Genomic DNA, 21,991 nt, shown 5'->3' with positions numbered 1-21,991 from the left:
TTGTCAGTTTAGTAGAAAATTTTCATTCTTGTTCTGAAGTTTGAAAGATTATTCGAGAGTGTTAGGTAGATTTAATGAATTTTTATATCATTTACCTAGTTGCCATAAAAAATTATTTAAATAATGTCCCTATTAAGAACATACCCTAGTAATGGTAAACCCTACATACTTTAATGTAGGACATGTATGTTTTAAACATGCTATGCTGTGAATGAAACTGAAGATATATATTTGTTATTCCTTCTAGTTCGTGCTCAACCCTAATAAAAACTACTTTCATAGGAAATAGTTTCAGGGAAGATTTCCTGCATGTAGTCTGTTTGTTTATTGATCAGTACCATCAACAGTGCCATTTATAGAGTGTGAATAGGGTACCCTTAGTCTAGTAAGAGCGGAAAGGCGTGTTTTTTTGTATCAGGTGATATATTTTGTCTATAATTTGTAATGGCAACACTTCATTGTTTTACAGGCCTGTGGCGTAGCCAGGCCAATTTGATATTATTTGATAATATTCACAATGGGTTGATGGAGCCCCCCCCCCCCCCCCCCCCAAAAAAAAAAATATCAAATAAAAAAAATCCTAAATTCCCACATCAATGTTCCCAAAAATGACAATAGTTTGCGTATCCTTAAGTAGATCAAGATGCTATGCTTGTTCATATGTCTATATCGCTAGCTACCTGGTACATCCATTTTTTAGGAAACCATACATTATACTTACAAATTATATTGGTAAAATAACAATAAAAACCATTACCTTGGAACATTAAAATGCATTTCTGATTTTATGGCACAATTTAAACAATGGTGTATAGTGATGGAGCCCAAAGTTTAATGACAGCCATTAATATTTTAACTGGCACTTAAAGTATTTTTTTTAAGCCAGTCTATCCTATAGGGCATATTTTCACAAGTCGTGAATCAATATCTTTCCACCCAAATGTCCTTTATTGCTTGAAAGAAACTGAAACAATTTTCAATCAATCTAACTACCGTTTTATCTACTGCGCTCTTTGTCTCTTATTGCTCTAAGAAAACTAGAACAATTAAAATCTTCTTTTACACTGACTATATGGTTTCATCATGATCTGTCTAACAGACAATTTATCCAGTTTTGGAAATTGAAGGCTATGTGACGTCACTAAACCTCATATGGAAATAAAAAAAGTAGTAACATGGAACTTGCACTGGATGAGCACCTATTGTAACATGAATTAATCCAACACAATTTGTCGATAATTACTGTGCTGCATGTACCGGGTACATGTTGTACTCCCTTCACTTTTTCCATGATTTTGACATTACACATAAAACTCTTATTTGCCTGATTTTTCATTAAAAAGGCAGGCTTTTACCAATCTTCATGAAAGTTTGTCAAAATATATATACATATGTCAGCATGATATTAAACAGGTCACTTGGTGTATATTAAGACCAAATTTTGGGTTAAAAGTTTTTTATTCCTCACATATTTCTCTAATTGATCAATGTTCATTCAATCTTCAAGAAACTCATGTCAGAATAATTTTCTCGGCATGATATTTCAGCTCAGTGTAAATATGGGTAATCTTGGGTCAGAAAAAAGTTTGCGTTAATGAATTCAGCAGTGTTGATCCAATCTTTATGAAACTCTGACATAATATTTGCCCTCGTGATATTAAGACCATTATGAACTTTGTTCAAATTTGGTTAAAAAACAATGTCATTTGGTCAAATATTAAAACAAAATTTGGTTTTACCAGTGTTTCTCCAATTTTCAAGAAACTCAGAATTTTTCTCAGCCTGAAATTCAGGACTAGTGTAAATAATGGGTCAGTAGCACCCACATTTGTCAAAATGAAAAATAGGGCTTTTAAATTGCATTACCACTTGTTTTTTTCTTGAGATACATCCTCAAGGCCGTGAATTGATCAGTCACAGAAAAATTGGAAACCCATTAGAAAAAGGTCATAAAGTAAATTAGTGTCCACTAGCCAGGCTTATACAACTGTTTTCGTGCCACAATTTAATGAATAAACAATCTTTAAGGCTCACTGAAGCTGCCTTTAAGCACTAAAGGGAAATGAATAATGTATGAAGTACATGTATGTACACTGTTGACATCGTTTTTCTACCACATTTCACTTCAAACATTTATTTCAGACTTTTTTGCTGTAAAATTTTAATGTATAATTTTTTATACGCCCGAAGGGTCGTATTATGTTATGGCCTCCATCGTCTGTCCGTCCGTCTGTCTGTCCGTTAGCAATTCCGTGTCCGGGCCATAACTTGGTAACTAATAAAGCGATTTTCAAATAACTTTATACAAATCATCACTACATTAAAAGGATGTGTCGCACGCAATTTCCAGGTCCATACCTCAAAGACTAGAATCACCATGGGGGTACGTTAGCAAATCCGTGTCCGGGCCACAACTTGGTCACTAATAAAGTCATTTTCAAATAACTTTATACAAAGCATCATTACATTAATAGGATGTGTCGCGCGCAATTTCCAGGTCCATACCTCAAACACTAGAATCACCATGGGGGGGACGTTAGCAATTCCATGTCCAGGCCATAACTGGGTTACCACTAAAGCAATTTTCAAATAACTTTATACAAATCATCTCTACATTAAAAGGATTTGTCAAGCATGCTTTCCAGGTCCGTACCTCAAAGGCTAATTTCACTGGGGGGCGTTAGCAATTCCGTGTCCGGGCCATAACTTGGTAACTAATAAATCGATTTTCAAATAACTTTATACAAATCATCACTACATTAAAAGGATGTGTCGCGTGCAATTTCCAGGTCCATACCTCAAAGACTAGAATCACCATGGGGGGGGACGTTAGCAATTCCATGTCCAGGCCATAACTGGGTTACTACTAAAGCAATTTTCAAATAACTTTATACAAATCATCTCTACATTAAAAGCATTTGTCAAGCATGCTTTCCAGGTCCATACCTCAAAGGCTGATTTCACTGGGGGGCATTAGCAATTCCGTTTCAATATTGGAAGTTTAAGCCTTTGTTGTAAACACTTCACACCTAGTAAGAAGTATACTAGCATAACCTAAATGTTTATTAAAGACCTCAAGCCGAATCTTCTTGGGGCGTATAATGCTCCGTTTCGCGGTGCTCTTGTTTTTTAAATTTGAAATCTAAGAATTAAATTAAAATAAAGAAAGTCATTTAAAATTTCAAACTAGATACTAGAAATATGGAGGGGGGGGGGATGGTAATATGCTGTCATGGAATTCCAATATTGGCTAGAAATTATAATTAAAAAAAATGCTTTTTAAGCAAGGAATTAGAGATAAATGAATGTGGTTAAGTTTGTTTCTTTAAGAATAAACAAACTCTTTCATACAAAAATTGATGTTCTATGCATTTTCCTTTAAACTTTTAGCCATAAATCATTAATTTTCGAACGTAAATATGAAAAACTTCAATCTAATATTTTGTCAGCAGTCTTATATCACTTGTTTTCAGATATTTACACCAAAATTGGCTTATTCCAAGACAATTTTTTTTAAAGTTGTCAAAACAGCAAATCTTTTGTGAGTACAGCTTTAAAACGTGCAGGGTGCTGCAGGAAAGGGACAGGATGCGAAAGAAGAGAAGGGCACATTGTATTGTGTTACGAAAACCTTAAACATTATGAGTTGGCCATTTGGGGCCATTTTTTTCCAAAAAAAATAAAAATAAATGAATATTCAAAACATTAAATTTGAAATTTGATTTTCACATTTTGAAAAAAAGGTATACGTTTAAGCTTGGGAATGGGGCCGAATTTCTACCACGAACTGGTCTAATGAAGAAAAACAACATCGGGTCTGCTGCTATATTTGTGAGTTTTTCAGATTTATAATAAAGCTAAACCTACCAACTGTCTGTCAGTATTGACCAGTGCCTATGAATTGTCTGTGAACAGACATATTTTCGACTTTCTGTTATTGAGCTGTCAAATTTATTCATCTGTAAAATATTTTCCGTATATAGTTCTGCTGATGAATTTTCTATCAAGAGATATCCTATAAAATATTAGGAAAACACTAGACAGTTGAGTTATCAGTGATTTCTTTTATTTCTGACCCATTTGTGGTCGAAATTTGGCGCCATTCCCAAAGCAATTACGTATACTCTTTCTTCCCAAATGTAAAAGGAGTCACAATTATATGGATGTTTTTCTTAAAAATGTCTTTGTCTTTTTGTTAATTAAGAAATGGAACTCCAAACTAGACGTGTATTCTTAAAGAGACTATATAATGGGATTCTTTTATTTTCCTGTCTTTTTTTTATAAAGCTTCCTTGTTCACATTTAAAGACGAAATTGGAATTGCCAATTTGAGTGAAATTTGACGCATTTTTCCAATCAGAAAGGTCCCCCAGCCCCATTTCCAAAATGGTGAAATAAACCACTGTATTTGCAAAGAAAAAAGATTTCAATTCCTGGATACAATGTAGGTAAATTTTAATTGTTTAACGTCATAGTGTTGTCATGGAATTGTTACACTTAAAATAATTTGCAGCAATAGGGTTTAAGCTAAAGAGTAAATGAAAGTTGCTTCACCCTTTCCTTTTTTTGGTAGCACCTGCACACATCAACCTTCATAAATGTAGGTGCTTAAGAAAAACAAATATATCTTTTGTTTTTATTAAAAGTTATACTATGATTATAAATACATACAAATTTTATATACGGTACATGACAGTTGAAACCTAATATTACTTTAAAAATGCAGTTCCTAACATTTTCTGTCCAACTCATAATGTTTAAGGTTTTCGTAACACAATACAATGTGCCCTTCTCTTCTTTTGCATCCTGTCCCTTTCCTGCAGCACCCTGCACGTTTTAAAGCTGCACTCACAAAAGATTTGCTGTTTTGACAACTTTAAAAAAAAATTGTCTTGGAATAAGCCAATTTTGGTGTAAATATCTGAAAACAAGTGATATAAGACTGCTGACAAAAGATTAGATTGAAGTTTTTCGTATTTACGTTCGTAAATTAATGATTTATGGCTAAAAGTTTAAAGGAAAATGCATAGAACATCAATTTTTGAACATAATTAAGAAAACCTGCAATCTGATTTTTGTCAGCAGTCTTATATCACTGGTTTCCATGCATTTTCCCGAAAATCGACTCGTTCCAAGACAAAAAATAAAGAAGTTGTCATTATGTTGAATCTGTGAGAGTGCAGCTTAAAAACCTGGCTGGAACACTTTATTAATCATATTTGTCATCATATTGTTAACTAGCATCATTGACCCTGAATTGTCTTCCCATATAAGGCAATTGATAAAATACAGTGGCTTTCATTGAAGAAAAAACTAATCCACTCAGATCAATACCGTTTCTGAGTAATGTGACCTGATTCAGTTAAAAGAGTGCGAGTCATTTCTGTTATGACTGATACTTGTGCCAGTTAAGGAGAAAAACAATGTCATGTGACAGGATGTGGAATTGACGCTGTCATCGGTTTGAATAATAAATCTGCAGAGATTATGTTTTTTTCTGTTAGAATGCGGTTACAGCAGAGAGTCGATGATGTCATTTTATTAAGTTGCTCTACAAACTGATGTGAAAATTCAATAATAGAAAGTTTTAAGTGCATGCAACAGAATATATATTTAGCGCAAAAGAAAAAGAAAAAACATGTTGATTCGTTGAATTTGTCCCAGTGGGTTATAGTATTACATTGGGACATTTAAAGGATGTAATGAACTACAGCTTTTTGTTCTACATTAGAAGAGATGATTGCCAAGTTTCATTACGTAAATGATAGTTAATTGTCTCCTGAAGGCAAATTGTAACACTCAATGTGGTAGAAGAGCGATTTTCTTGGAGTATGTTGTCACAAATGCAGTATCTTATATTGATCAACAAACTCCTATTGAAATCTAAATGTATTAACATTGAAAATTCTCAATATTTTTTATAGAAGTTCTTTTTCTTTCATCAAAACCACTTTAAGAAAGAAAATTTAATTCAAAACATCCTTATTGAAATGATAAGTAGTTAAGAGTTATTTTATCAATGCTCTATGTTTTATAAGTGATTTTTAAACTAGGGAAGTGATTTTTATTGTCATATTCTAAAACATCAGCATATTAAACATTATTTTACCAAAGACAATTAAATAACAGCCAGGCTGAATGTAACATTCGTACCCAATTCCGATCGTACCAAACTAAGATTCGTCCCCTACATATTTGTTTTTTTTTGTGTATCTATTTATTTGATTGCTTCAAATGTTTAACTGTGTTTGTTTTTTCTTCATTTTACATAGTTTTTAGGAGAAATATGTGACATTGCACTAAAGAAGATGCCAAACAAGTACAATCATACTACCACAGACAAAAAGACAAATTTTAATTTTGATATTAAAACACACCCTTCTAATTTTAGAGAAAAAACATTTTGTATAAGTCTGAAAATCATGGAAATTGATTTAAATTGAGTATGTAAACAAAACAAATTCTAGGGGGAGACCCCCCCCCCCCACAAAAAAACAAAAAACACACACAAAAAAAAAAAAAACAACCTTGTGACAGGGGTTGACCCCTCCTAAGACCACCCCCAATTGCCCCTACACGACTCATGTAGCTTGCCCTTTTCAAAACTCCACCCTGCCCTTTTCAAATCCTGGCTGGAGCACTGAACATGATCTTAATATAAAGGCCCAGAACTATAAAACTATTGCTAAAAAGTTATATTAGCTGATATTGATGCTGAATACAATGACCAAGAGTATGTATTCTTGTAAAAAAACACATGAAGGTACAGACATTTCAAGTTCTACGACCTTTGAAGGTAGTTTTGTGTGGACAGTGTTCGTTGACCTTGCGATTCCCTTGCAATGATGCGATCACTAGCAATCTCTTTGGAGCTTTGAGATGATCCAAACAGCACAGAGATTGTGCTATGCCTGTTAGAGCTCTACCAGGGCCCTTGTGAACTGTTGCTGACTTCAAACATTTCTACCAGCTTGGCAAGAACTCGGGAGCACCATTCATGATTGTGCACTGAAAGAAAAAGGGTATTTTATAGAAAATATTTTTTTTACAAATAATTATTTTACACTCTCATATTTTACATTTCAGTGCAGCATATGACAATATATTGGATCAGAATGTTGCCATCAAGAAGCTGAGCCGTCCATTCCAGAATGTCACACACGCAAAGAGAGCGTACAGGGAGTTTGTGCTGATGAAGTTAGTCAACCATAAAAATGTGAGTGTTTGTAGTACCAGTATGTCCAGGGTAGGGTTAGATTGATTTTATGCCGCTATGCTCATAGATGAACGTATAACATTTATGAGTTATTTCTTGAGCTTTTTAGCAATAAATGTGGGTACAGTTTTAAAATCTACTATGTACTTCTGATTGAAAGCTGCTCTCTGACAGATTGACGTTTTGACAACTCTTTCATACTTTGCCTTTAAGTGAGCCATTTTTTGTAAATGTCTAGAAACCAGAGATATAAGAATGTGTCAAAAGATCAGATCACAGTTTTTAGCTCTACTGGCCAAAGGCCAAAAGAGCTTATGCGATTGTAATGTGTATGTAGTATGTGCGTCCGTGCGTCTGTAAACAATTGCTTGTGAACAAGATACAGTCTTCAGTTTTGATTGTATCTCGATGAAACTTGTACAGTATTTAGATATCCATTAATATTGACTTTTTTTCTGGGATAAACAGCCTGTTGAAGTAGGCTGCAAGTTTAATAATAATTCACTGCTGATGAATATTTGAATGTAAAAACATGTATGCCTTGGTTTTAATGACCAGCAAAATGCATTTGCCAATTGCAGTGGTGCGATGATATCTTTTCAATAAACAGTTAAATGGCTCTGTATAAAATATTATTCATTTTCGAGGATTTAATGACTGTTGTGGTATGCAAGGGTTTTATGAAACTGACAATTACATATCTACCGTATTCAATTAAATTGAATCTTCATGAAATATGTGATGCATTATTCGTTTTATAATTTATTGTAAATTCTTGTCTACTTTCAGATTATAGGGTTATTAAATGCCTTCACGCCACAGAGATCGTTAGAAGAATTCCAAGATGTGTAAGTACATGGAACGGGTATCAAGTTTATTTTTAAGACCAAGAAAATGGAAATTATAATTGAGCGAACAAATAGTTGAACCACTTTATGGTCTTAGATTCCAAAATATAGACGTCTGGTCTCAGATGGCGAGATATAAAGGTCTATCAATCAACCAGAGTGGCACTAAGTAGAAATTGTCAGTTGTAGTTCATGTATTATGCAGTAAAAGACTTGATTCAAAGGAAATGATAAACTAGCATAGGAATTTTACTTGATGCAATCAGAAATGTATAACCATATATTGCTTTTAGTTTATGATTGAAATGCATGTAATTGTGTCACAAACTATGATGTTATAGCCAAATGATTGGATCCCCAAAGTCACATAGCCTTAAAAAGCAATAGCGAATGGTAACTTAGGATGCTGATTCACTGTTTCATCAGGCAGTTTTCAATACTATAAGCAAAAATGTTATCTGCATGTATGTAAATAACCCATTTGAAAGAGCAAAAAATAATTGTATAGCCTTTCCACTACAGGTATCTAGTCAACTGATGGATACAAACCAACCTTTGCCAGGTGATACAGGTGGATTTAGACCGTGAGCGCATGTAACACCTGCATTATTTAATTGTGTATTCCTACCTCTGCAGATATCTAGTCATGAAACTGATGGATGCCAACCTTTGCCAGGTGATACTGATGGATTTAGACCATGAGCGCATGTAACACCTACATTATTTTATGGTGTATTCCTACCTCTGCAGATATCTAGTCAAGGAACTGATGGATGCTAACCTTTGCCAGGTGATACAGATGGATTTGGACCATGAGCGCATGTAACACCTGCATTATTTAATTGTGTATTCCTACCTCTGCAGATATCTAGTCAAGGAACTGATGGATGCTAACCTTTGCCAGGTGATACAGATGGACTTTAGACCATGAGCACATGTAACACCTGTATTATTTAATTGTGTATTCCTACCTCTGTAGATATCTATTCATGGCACTAATGGATGCCAACCTTTGCCAGGTGATACTGATGGATTTAGACCATGAGCACATGTAACACCTGCATTATTTATTGAGTATTCCTTCCTCTGCAGATATCTAGTCATAGAACTGATGGATGCTAACCTTTGCCAGGTAATGCAGATAGATTTAGACCATGAGTGCATGTAACACCTGCATTATTTAATTGTGTATTCTGACCTCTGCAGATATCTAGTCATGGAACTGATGGATGCCAACCTTTGCCAGGTGTTACAGATGGATTTAGACCATGAGCACATGTAATACTTGCATTATTTATTGGGTATTCCTTCCTCTGCAGGTATCTAGTCATGGAACTGATGGATGCCAACCTTTGCCAGGTGATACAGATGGATTTAGACCATGAACGCATGTCATATCTTCTCTACCAGATGTTGTGTGGCATCAAACATCTTCACTCTGCTGGCATCATACACAGGGTAACATGATGTGATCCATCCCATTGTAAATATATCCTACTTTTTGTGCCGCCTACGAAGCATGGAAGACTTAATGTATAGGAATTACTTTATCCTGCAAGCACTGGCAATGTCAGTGTTGCATTTTTGTTTGTGATCAATAACTTCAAAACGACTTGTTGCTGAGCTTTCAATCTTGGTATGCACATTGACTGCTATTGATTTTATGGTCAATATTTGAAAGGTCAAGGTCATTCTTACTAGAAAAATGATGGATGCTTCTGACTGCCAACACATCTGATTCATGGAATTCTAGTTTTTTGGAATGCTTTTGATAAAGCTTTTAGAGATAATAAAGGTTGCTTAAAATAAATGTTTATGACTGAAATATGTAAATAAGTTCAGGATCTGTTTTGTATGCAAATACTCTAGTCTCTCTATATATGCTTTGTACAAGCATAATTATTATATAGCTCTGAGGCCGTATTCATTTTAGTTAACAAAAATAAATCAAAAAAATATCCGAATTTTTGACATTTTTTTTAAATCCTCTACTTTTCATAACATTTATTCATATGAATTCACTGTTTAGACAATAATTTTGCATATTTTCATCTTTTTATTGTGCACCTGTTTGTTTTCTTTAAAATCAAATTTGAGAAAAGCTGAAGCTGGTAAAGCATTATTCTCTCCATAATCCATATATATATATACATGTATATATACAAATATGAATGACATCTTGAAGTAAGCAGACTTTCTTTAAGTTGCTTTAAGTGTACATTATCAGTGCCCATTTGATATTATATCAGTTGCTTTAGAATTCTGTATTCCATGTATTTTTAGGATCTGAAACCTTCAAATATTGTGGTAAAATCTGACTGCACGTTAAAGATCCTGGATTTCGGCCTCGCTCGAACTGCAGGCACAGGCTTCATGATGACACCATACGTGGTTACCCGATATTACCGGGCTCCGGAGGTCATACTTGGCATGGGATACAAGGAAAATGGTACGTGATTTCTTACATGTGGCTTGAAATTTAATGAAAATAATGAATTTGATGAGTCATCCAAATTAAACTGTTAATCAACAAAGTCTGTATGTTAATTATAACTTGGCAATGCTCATCATTTATGGTTGTCCGATGGTCCTGGGCAAGTTGAATTTGGGTCACTCCACCTCATACTAATCTATATGCACTAATCGGCCTGTTGTTTCTAGATTTTGAGCAGAAAATCAAAAATTGATTTAAAACCTGCGCTAAATGTACATAAAAAACTTTGCATAATGACTGTTTGACTTCATATGTGTAAACGAGATACATCTCAGATTAATTTATTTTCATATATTTTCAGAAAGTGAGATGCTAATAGGGTGTTATTTACATAACCAAAAACCAAAATGTACAGACAAAAAATGAAACTGTTACAAATGCCCATCTCACAAAGATAAGTTTATTTATTGCAATATAAAGTAAAGACATCATTTGAAACAAAGATTTTTTAATACAAAACATTTTGTCTTTTGGACTCAATAGATTCTAAAGCATGTACCAAGTTTATTTTGTCTGTTGAATTGTTACCGTATGCATAACGATTAAAACTGTTGACAGGGACAATACGTAAATGTACAGCAAGTGCTGTAACTCTGGCTTAAATAATATTAAAATTATTCCCCTTTAATTTAAAAATGCCATGAAAAAACTTAAACTGGGCAATAAATTAACAGCGATATTTGCATGAAACTTTGTGTACATGTTTCTGGTTAATTTATGAAGATGTGTAGCACGGACCATAATATTTCACTGGTTTAGTGTTGAACATATACTATGGACTCAATTATATTGAAAATTCTAAATCAAAATTAATATCATAATGAGCTACAAAATGATAATGAAATAATTTGAGGTGCATTTTTGTTTACTGTCAGTATATAATCAATACGGTAAAAGAATCTGAGGCCATAATAAGAAAATGTCTATGCAAGCCTTCAATGCAAGTCCAAAGTAAACAAATGTTAATGTGTTCCCTATCTTTACTCCAATCCTCTAAAGATTCTGTTATTTTTTCTGGTGGTATATGTATCTTCTTTTTTTTTTTTAAATAAGCTTGTCTTGTATTTGAATTTAAATTCTGTCTTAATATAACGCAATGATTAGTCTGAGCTCCACATTATATCAGAAACCCACGCTATCATTGTTAACCATTAGACAAGGCTCCTGCCAAGTCTGAGAAAAACCTGAGACACGTATTGGTTTCTTATGAAAAAGATGCATCCTTAAATAGCCAATGTCACATTGTGTCTGGCAGTCTGCCGATTGAAATCTCTCAATTCTAGGCCATTCCTAAAAGATTATTCCCAGCTGGAAAGCAAAAACAAATCACAATTAAATGGCTGGACTCTTTAAAAAAGATCTTGTCAGCTTTTCAAAAAGCTTTGTTGACTTGCAAAAACTTTTAACCTCGGCCATAACTCGAAACCATTATATATTTTTTCATGAAATTTGGTACACATGTAACCAATACATGTACAGCAAGGCCAATAACTCTGGCTTTTATAATTGTCAAGTTATGCCCCTTGTTCGACTGAAAACAACAACAACAACACATGCACTGGTGTTAATTCTGCGGCCCTTCCTTGTGTTCCTTCTTCCAGCTCTGTTGTTCTCTTCTAAAATGTCATCTCTCAGTCTAGGAAATCATATTTTTGACAGACCGACACCAAAAATATCAGGGTCAAGCCTCTGCAACCCCATTTTTTTATGGCTTTTGAATACAAGGAATGATCCATTACCAAACAGATTTTTCACATTTGTCTGAGCCGTGTCTTATTGAGTATGTCTTGGCAGTAAATACTGTATCTGGTATCCTTTATTTGTCTTTCAATCCCTTACAATCAATGTCTATTGGATTTAATTGTTATTGCTAGCTCTGTATCTCTCTTATATCTTTCTTGCCATTCCGAAAAAGGAACTATTTTTAAATTCTTCACTAATGAAAAGGTCAATTTTCCAATTTTGGACCTTGATTTATTCCCACATTTGTAATAAATTACAGTTAAGGATTGTATCCTTGTTTCTTTGAACATTTAAGCCAGACACTGATATTTGATATGGTGTGTAATAGTTTGGTGCACATTTTTAGGTCATCAGTTTTTTTAAAGATTTTATTCATGGTTTTTTTTATAGCCTTGATGCTTTAAGCACTGTGGCAATACCTTACGATAGCATTTTTTTTAAACTTTAGGCCTAACCCTAAAAGCATTAAAAATGTTAAAATGAAACTTGGTACATGTGTTGCCAGAGATTAAAAACAACACATGTGCCATAACTCTTGCTTTAAAAATTTATTGAGTTATGCCACTTGTTCAAATGAAAAAAGGTAGAGACAAGCATTGGTGTTCACACCGCTAGATTTTTCTCTCAATTAGTTAATGAAAGGATTTTTGAATCAATGGGATTTTACGATTTTCAATTTAATTACTGTTTGATATTTAATGCTGCACTCTCACAGATTGAAAGTTTTGACATACTTTTTTATTTTTTCTGTTTCAGAAAAACTGATTTTGCCTTCAATTCAGTCATATAAGCTAACCCACAATAAAACAGATCTCAAATATTTGGGAAACTGCTGTAAATTTAAAAAAATCTTAAAGCATTACCAATGCTTTTCAATTTTTGAACGTCAATAAGAAAAACTTTGATCTGATCTTGTCAGACACTAACACCAAAATTGGTTCATTCGAAGGCAAAAAATAATAAGGTCAAAACAGTCAGTCTGTGAGAGTGCAGATTTTATGCCTGTAATCTACTCATTCTTCTGTTTATAAGATCTTTCATGTTGTTGAATATGTTAATCAAGGAGATAAATATCCACAATTACATTGAGGTGATTCCTACTAACACCTGAGTTGAATTTATATAGCCTTGTTTCAAATTATTTTATGTTGCAAGATTTTTAAACAAATATATAACATTGATACTTTTGTTATATATACATTGTATAATATACTTTTGTTATATATAAACATTGTATAATATACTTTTGTTATATATATATACATTGTATAATATACTTTTGTTATATATATACATTGTATAATATACTTTTGTTATACATATACATTGTATAATATACTTTTGTTATATATACATTGTATAATATACTTTTGTTATATATATACATTGTATAATAAACTTTTGTTATATATATACATTGTATAATATACTTTTGTTATATATACATTGTATAATAAACTTTTGTTATATATATACATTGTATAATAAACTTTTGTTATACATACATTGTATAATATACTTTTGTTATATATATACATTGTATAATAAACTTTTGTTATACATACATTGTATAATATACTTTTGTTATATATATACATTGTATAATATACTTTTGTTATATATATACATTGTATAATATACTTTTGTTATATATATACATTGTATAATATACTTTTGTTATATATATACATTGTATAATATACTTTTGTTATATATATACATTGTATAATATACTTTTGTTATATATACATTGTATAATAAACTTTTGTTATATATATACATTGTATAATATACTTTTGTTATATATACATTGTATAATAAACTTTTGTTATATATATACATTGTATAATAAACTTTTGTTATATATATACATTGTATAATATACTTTTGTTATATATATACATTGTATAATAAACTTTTGTTATATATATACATTGTATAATATACTTTTGTTATATATACATTGTATAATATACTTTTGTTATATATATACATTGTATAATATACTTTTGTTATACATACATTGTATAATATACTTTTGTTATATATATACATTGTATAATATACTTTTGTTATATATATACATTGTATAATATACTTTTGTTATATATACATTGTATAATATACTTTTGTTATACATACATTGTATAATAAACTTTTGTTATACATACATTGTATAATATACTTTTGTTATATATATACATTGTATAATATACTTTTGTTATATATATACATTGTATAATATACTTTTGTTATACATACATTGTATAATATACTTTTGTTATACATACATTGTATAATATACTTTTGTTATATACATACATTGTATAATATACTTTTGTTATACATACATTGTATAATATACTTTTGTTATATATATACATTGTATAATAAACTTTTGTTATATATATACATTGTATAATATACTTTTGTTATATATATACATTGTATAATATACTTTTGTTATATATATACATTGTATAATAAACTTTTGTTATATATATACATTGTATAATATACTTTTGTTATATATATACATTGTATAATAAACTTTTGTTATATATATACATTGTATAATAAACTTTTGTTATATATACATTGTATAATAAACTTTTGTTATATATATATTGTATAATATACTTTTGTTATACATACATTGTATAATATACTTTTGTTATACATACATTGTATAATATACTTTTGTTATATACATACATTGTATAATATACTTTTGTTATATATACATTGTATAATATACTTTTGTTATATATATACAAAAGTATAATAAACTTTTGTTATATATATACATTGTATAATATACTTTTGTTATATATACATTGTATAATATACTTTTGTTATATATATATTGTATAATATACTTTTGTTATACATACATTGTATAATAAACTTTTGTTATATATACATTGTATAATATACTTTTGTTATACATACATTGTATAATATACTTTTGTTATATATATACATTGTATAATATACTTTTGTTATATATATACATTGTATAATATACTTTTGGTATATAAACATTGTATAATATACTTTTGTTATATATAAACATTGTATAATATACTTTTGTTATATATATACATTGTATAATATACTTTTGTTATATATACATTGTATAATATACTTTTGTTATATATACATTGTATAATATACTTTTGTTATATATACATTGTATAATATACTTTTGTTATATATAAACATTGTATAATATACTTTTGTTATATATATACATTGTATAATATACTTTTGTTATATATATACATTGTATAATATACTTTTGTTATATATACATTGTATAATATACTTTTGTTATATATATACATTGTATAATTCCAATTGAAAACAAATTTACTCAAAATGCTTTCCGATGGTTTAGAGAGTTATTATGTTGGAATTAATATTTCATTATAAAAAGAGAAATAACATTATGGTATCATTCACCTTTAGAAGCTGGGATAAAATATCAATAATTTTCAAAATGATGTGGCATTAAGGATACATTTCGCACACTTTTTTGGATTCCAATTAGATATATTCCAATGAAATGTCATTTAAAATGAATAGGAAGTATTGAATAAAAAGGAGTGTTGGTTTCTGTGAAATATCGATAATATTTCACCTGTGAAAACTGGAAGTTTATGTTTTGACTTAATGACTTTCGATTCTCACTTGATGAAATGAAATTGATATTGAACTGAAACAAACACTTTATATTCTCTATGTATATTTCCATAATTATATCTCTCATTCTTGTTAATGTTATTTTAACCTGTCTCTATGCATAAAATCAGGAACCTAAAAATTACATGTCCCTTTTCTCTTGTTTCAGTGGACATATGGTCTGTGGGCTGTATAATGGCAGAGCTGATTCGTGGCGGAGTTATGTTCCCTGGCAGTGATCGTATCCTTTACTTTAATTTTTTCACATGAGAATGGGCTGTTTGTTTAAAAAATACTGGTCAAAATTATTGAAACTACATACATGTGTGATTCAAAATCTGACCCAAAGATCAAGATTGCAGTTAAACTCGCTTTAAGTTTGCAAGAACTTACTCTTTATGCAGTATCTTAAAATAAATATAGGCTGTGATGAGTTACTCAAAGGTTTACTACTTCAAAAGTTTTTTATTTATCTATTAATAGCTTCTGAAATATTCAATATTGCCACATAAATGTAAAAACCAGTCACCAGGAAAACTTGTATCCGGAATAGCCTCCTAGTTGCAAAATATTGTGCTTATCAGCAGGAAATAGCAATAAAAAATAGCTTTGACATAGCTACAATATTGATAACAGCATAGAAATGTGAAAAACATCACCTAAATAAAATTTAACAGGTTTGGTTTGGAAAATTTATTAACTTTTAAAGTCATTTTTTGGTGGGGAGGGGGGCATATGTAATTATATAATTCTATATTCACTTCCATAAATTCAAAACTCCAAAATTCAAATACAATATTCTGTCGCCTAATTCTTGTTTCAAGTTGCTAAATTTCGATCCTAAAATTTTACTTAGGATCTGTCAGTTCTATAATGTTATGCCATATGATACAGACGGCATTCCCTGGAGATTCTACACATGTGAAATGCAGGCTTCTCTATGTGTTGTAGAGTTTGTGTGATAGACAAATTTAACATGCAAAAGCTGAATTTAGTGTAATTTGGTATCTAAGTAATTATTGTGGTTATATTATGTGAAAGCCAGACTGAGTATATGAATTTTAAAGGACACAATCATGTGTGTTATAGCAAAAATAAAAACCCTAGCCTTAAAGGGGCACAGTACTGGTTTACAATTGATAAATTGGAAAAATATTCTTCAATTTTAATACATAATTGTGTTAAACTCTGACTTTAAAGCTGCACTCTCACAGATTGAATGTTTTGACAACTGCGAAAATCCATGGAAACCAGTAATAAAAGTCTGCTGACAAAAAAAAAATCACAGATTTTTATATTTAAGTTCAAAAAATGATGTTTTATGCATTTTTATTAAACTGTTAGTAACGGTTTAAGCCATAAAACATTAATTTTCGAGCGGAAATAAGAAAATCTGCAATCTGATCTTTTGTCGGCAATCTTTTATCAATTTAATTTAATTTAATTTTATATTTTAGTCCAAAAATTGATGTTTTATGCATTTTTCTTAAACTGTTATTAATTAAAGGTTTAAGCCATAAAACATTAATTTTCGAATGGAAATATAAAAATCTGCGACCTGGTCTTTTGTCAGCAATTTTTTATCATTGGTTTGCAGATATTTTTGCAAAAAATGCTCTTTTCAAGACAAAAAAATTGTATATACAGTAAATCTGTGAGAGTACAGCTTTAAAGTCAAATGAGTAAAAACATAATGCTTTGAAATAAAAAATAATTTTCATATATTAAGTTTAACCTATATTGGGCTCCTTTAATGTTCATTTATTTGAAGAAAAACAACAACTACAAATGCAAAAGCGACAATTCTTATCAAATCAAATCAAATCAAACTTACACCCTCTTTATTATGTCAGGGATGCCAATGTTCCTCTTTTCAGCTTATTTTCTCTTTTTTGGCCACAAAACTTTAAAAATAGAATTGTTGCCTTCTCTTGGATGTACATATAAAGAATTGATTCTTTGTATATTATGTGATGGGGATACTCCTATTTCACACTGGTTTCCTCTTTTTATACAAATTTGCATTGGCATCCCTGTTATGTTGGTTGGTGCTATAGAAGGCTCTTGCACATGTTACTTCAGCTAGCCTCCCACTTTGAACTTTGAAGGCAATGATCCCTTTAATTGGGTTTTCTTAAAAAATATGTAATGAAACAGCTATACGTAGTTTTCAGTGTTAAATACAAATGTTCCATGATCACAGCTGTGGCACACTTTAAGAGGCCCTGATAAAAAATATTTGTTGATTGACTTGTTCAAAGTGATTGGCAATAAGCTGTGGCCATTGATTAATAAAAGATATATGGATTAATCAACTCACCGTTAGATACCCCTGTTAACTACTGTGCTGTGCTTCTTTGTGTACCGTGGGCGATTTGGCTAAGAAAATCTCATATTCATATATATTTAATGAGGCAGTTTCATTTGTTCTGCAATAATACAATGCAGAAATATGCACAGACATTAAAAGAATATTCTGGCCAAAGCTGGAATTGAACTCGGTCCGCCAGATAAAGTACAAATGTTATAACAGCATCATAGACCTCTTGACTTTGGAGACGACTGACATTATTGAAGTATATTTGAACCTAACATGCGATTTCATTGGAAAAGAATGTCAGTCAATTACCCCACGGTATGTATGAAAAGTAACGGAGAAAGTACCATGGTTGCTGTCGAATCAATCAACTTTGAGAGCCTGAAAAAGTTGTATCAGTGACTGGTGAAATACAGTTAATGCATGATACTATAACAGCTAGTGTGCCTTTTCACCCCACGGTTGGATTTGAAGAGGCAAAAATTTAACAAAAATTAGGAAAACTTTCGATCATATCAGGATTTCTTTTGTATTCTTTACAGGAAATTACTGATACATGTTTCTCTGACATCGTCTTCGCTATGTTTCTCTAGTGAATTGTCTTTACTAATTAAGAGTTGAAGGTTAATTTCATGTCAAACTCGGAAAAAAACATGTTTTTCTTTAATTTACTATCAGATATTGATCAATGGAACAAGATCATCGAACAGCTAGGAACACCTTCCCAAGAGTTCATGAAGCGGTTACAGCCAACCGTTAGAAACTACGTAGAAAATAGACCCAAATATGCTGGCTATAATTTCGAAAAACTGTTTCCCGATGTGTTATTTCCCCCTGACAGCACGGAACACCAGGGTTTGCGGTCTAGTTTTTCGCGAGACTTGTTGTCAAAAATGCTTGTTGTGGACCCAGACAAGAGAATACAGGTTGACGATGCCCTCATGCACCCATACATCAACGTGTGGTTTGATGAGTCGGAGGTCAATGGGGTGAGTTTTACCAGCAAAAATCTCTTTTTTGTTCTAAGATACTGTGAAATACATAAATAAATTAATGATCGTCTGCTTATTCCAAACGCATACAGGTTAAATAGTAATAAAATGTGCTGTAATGTTTTAACTGATTTCCGAAGGTAACCAAACTACAGAATAGTCTTTTTGAATGGTTGTCAGTCGATTGTCAAAACCATTTGCCTGAGGTTGGGAAAGAACAAATCAACTATTGCCCTAGGTTGACATTAGAAAATATTTTTTTTAAAGGTTCACAATAAAATTTGATCATTAAAGTGCCATGGTGTGGTTAAAAGTGTACTTTGGGGAAGCAATTGGCACTAAACATTAATTATATCTTCAAGTGATACCAATTTTAGTTTGACATTACCCTGTATGAGTTTTCAAACAATTCACCATGTTATAAATTATATATTTCAGGCTGCTCCCGGTGCCTACAACCATGCAGTAGATGAGAAGGAACACACTGTAGACCAGTGGAAAGGTGCGTAGTTTATCAGGGAGTTTACTAGCTTGAAATGACGAAATATGTTGGGAGGGTTTTACCCTTAAGCAGTGTTTGATATTTGATAAAGATTAAATCTTTTTTAAATCTGGACGTGCAAACTGCCGAACAGACGGACCGACCTTATTACAAATTTAGTTGGACAGTTACAAAATTTACTGGTCAGGACTATTGGACCGACGATTTTCACGATGATCACTGATTATTTGATTTTCTGTCCACAGAGTTAATATACAATGAGGTGGTGGAGAATGAGGCGAAAGAGAAGGATCCATCTATGCAAAACCATGCAGGTAACACACTTGAATTTAGAAAATACTTTGTGCCATTAAGTCATAAATAACATAAAATATCCCCCTGACTTGTGTAACAAATTATCCTTCAGCTGTCAATTTTACTACCTGAATCCCTCATTACAAAAAATATTGATTTTTTTTTTAGTCTGCTAAAGGAATAATGCCATTTTTTTTTATCAACTTCTATGTACCTCAAATTACCCACTTGTGTCCGAAGTACCTCCTAAAAGCCCCTGAATACCACATACCAAAAGGCGTTGGTAGGAAGGTTAAACCTATCCTTAAGTCCTTTTATTTTTTTTTATAATAATTAAGGTAGTCACAGCCCTTGTTGTTAGTATGCTTTGTCCATAACTCAAAAACCATTCAAGGTTATTCCCTTGAAAGAACAACATGTGTTGCAATGACAATATGCATAATTATATGTAACAAGGCCCATAATTCTTTGTTAGATAGTTTTGAGTTATGTCCCTTTCCAAAATTAGAAAAATGGCAACTGTTTCCAGTGCTTTTATTTCTGCCTACAAATGAAATTGAATTTGTTGATTAATTTCAAATTCCATTGAGAAATTATTTAGCATTGTGAATGGATTGTACATTTTTTTTTTAAAGGCAAAGCTCCCTAACAGTGCGTATGGTGTTAACTAATGAAAAAAAATATACATAGTTTTCACTGTTAGAGAAACAAGTTCCATTATCGTAATTGCAGCACATGAGGCCATGATTAAAATCTTCTTGTGGAATTATTCGCTTGAAATTCAAAGACATAAAGCAGTGACTGTTCATTGATAAAAAAAATATCTGGTTATTAACTAGGGATGGCAATGAGTAGTGCAATTAATAATCGAGTACCCGGACGATCGTTCGATCGATTACTCGGAAAAATTGAATATGTGTTCGCGAAGACAAGATAGTGTATACATGTATCGTTAATGACGTATATTGTGCGTTGGTCATATTATTGGTCATTTTCACCTTTAAAGTAAACTTTATTACGTATTTTAACAAAAAATGATATAAAAAGAAAACAAATGTTGATTCAGGCTTTTAATTTGTCTTATTCGTTTCATTTGATATCAGTATGCACTGCAGAAATGAACAACAATCAGAATTACAATGAACGAAAATTAATAGCATACATAAAAATAGTGAACAAAATTCAATACGAAGTTCAGTTGTTTACTCTATAAATTATTTTTTTTAAATGATAGTTTTTCGTACTGTGTAATTGTTGTTTACCTCATTAATATTCATAATTCTTGATTTAAAATATCAACCAATCAATTGTGATAATCATTGCAAAAATAGTTAAAATATGCTCATTAAGAAATCGAACGGTCGATACTCTTTCTCTCGTTAGCTTCCATTATTTGGCGAAAGGTCTCTAAATGGTATACAATAGAATTGTGAAGGTTAGGTACCGCTATCAAAACATTGCTAATTTGAAATAGGGGTCCTTTGTTTACAGATTGCAACTATTACAACAACTGTCAACTAATTGATTGAGGTCAATTGTGTACACTGCGGGGATTAGAGGGACCGTAAATTGTCCTCTTGGCAACTAACCAGATCTGATATTTTGTCTGTAAATCGTGTATTTGGTGTTTTTTATAGATTTTTTTTCCGAGTACTCGAGTAGTGATTTGGTACTCGAGTACTCGGATGTTTGATCGAGTACTCCAGTACTCGTTGCCATCCCTATTATTAACTATGAGGGCCTTAAATGTTTGAATAAGTTATGGGTGAAAAACAGCTTATCCCTGAGACCGTCCTCAGTCCTTGTAGGAGCAGGGATCTTTTTCTCCGGCCAACCTGGAGGTTTTTGGTTGGGGATATTGTTTTGGCCATGTCCTTCTGGCAGTCTGTCATATTTTCTTT

The 21,991-nt window shown here is 31.5% G+C and overlaps 1 protein-coding gene across 1 annotated transcript in view; it reads left to right on the top strand.

Annotated features, from left to right (window-relative positions):
* The window catches only part of LOC128219812 (stress-activated protein kinase JNK-like), a 31,794-nt gene that overhangs the window by 3,596 nt on the left and 6,207 nt on the right, over positions 1–21,991 (top strand). Inside the window, exons 3-10 of the mRNA XM_052927858.1 lie at positions 7,087–7,216; positions 8,006–8,064; positions 9,384–9,522; positions 10,348–10,513; positions 16,155–16,226; positions 18,981–19,291; positions 19,733–19,796; positions 20,042–20,110. Of these exons, the coding sequence (XP_052783818.1) occupies positions 7,087–7,216; positions 8,006–8,064; positions 9,384–9,522; positions 10,348–10,513; positions 16,155–16,226; positions 18,981–19,291; positions 19,733–19,796; positions 20,042–20,110 (1,010 nt within the window). The remainder of the gene's footprint in view (positions 1–7,086; positions 7,217–8,005; positions 8,065–9,383; positions 9,523–10,347; positions 10,514–16,154; positions 16,227–18,980; positions 19,292–19,732; positions 19,797–20,041; positions 20,111–21,991) is intronic.

The sequence above is a fragment of the Mya arenaria genome, chromosome 2, assembly GCF_026914265.1.
Source record: "Mya arenaria isolate MELC-2E11 chromosome 2, ASM2691426v1".
NCBI classification, from domain to species: Eukaryota; Metazoa; Mollusca; class Bivalvia; order Myida; family Myidae; genus Mya; species Mya arenaria.
The sequence above is the reverse complement of the archived record's forward strand: the minus strand, read 5'-3'. Positions and strand labels throughout refer to the sequence as shown.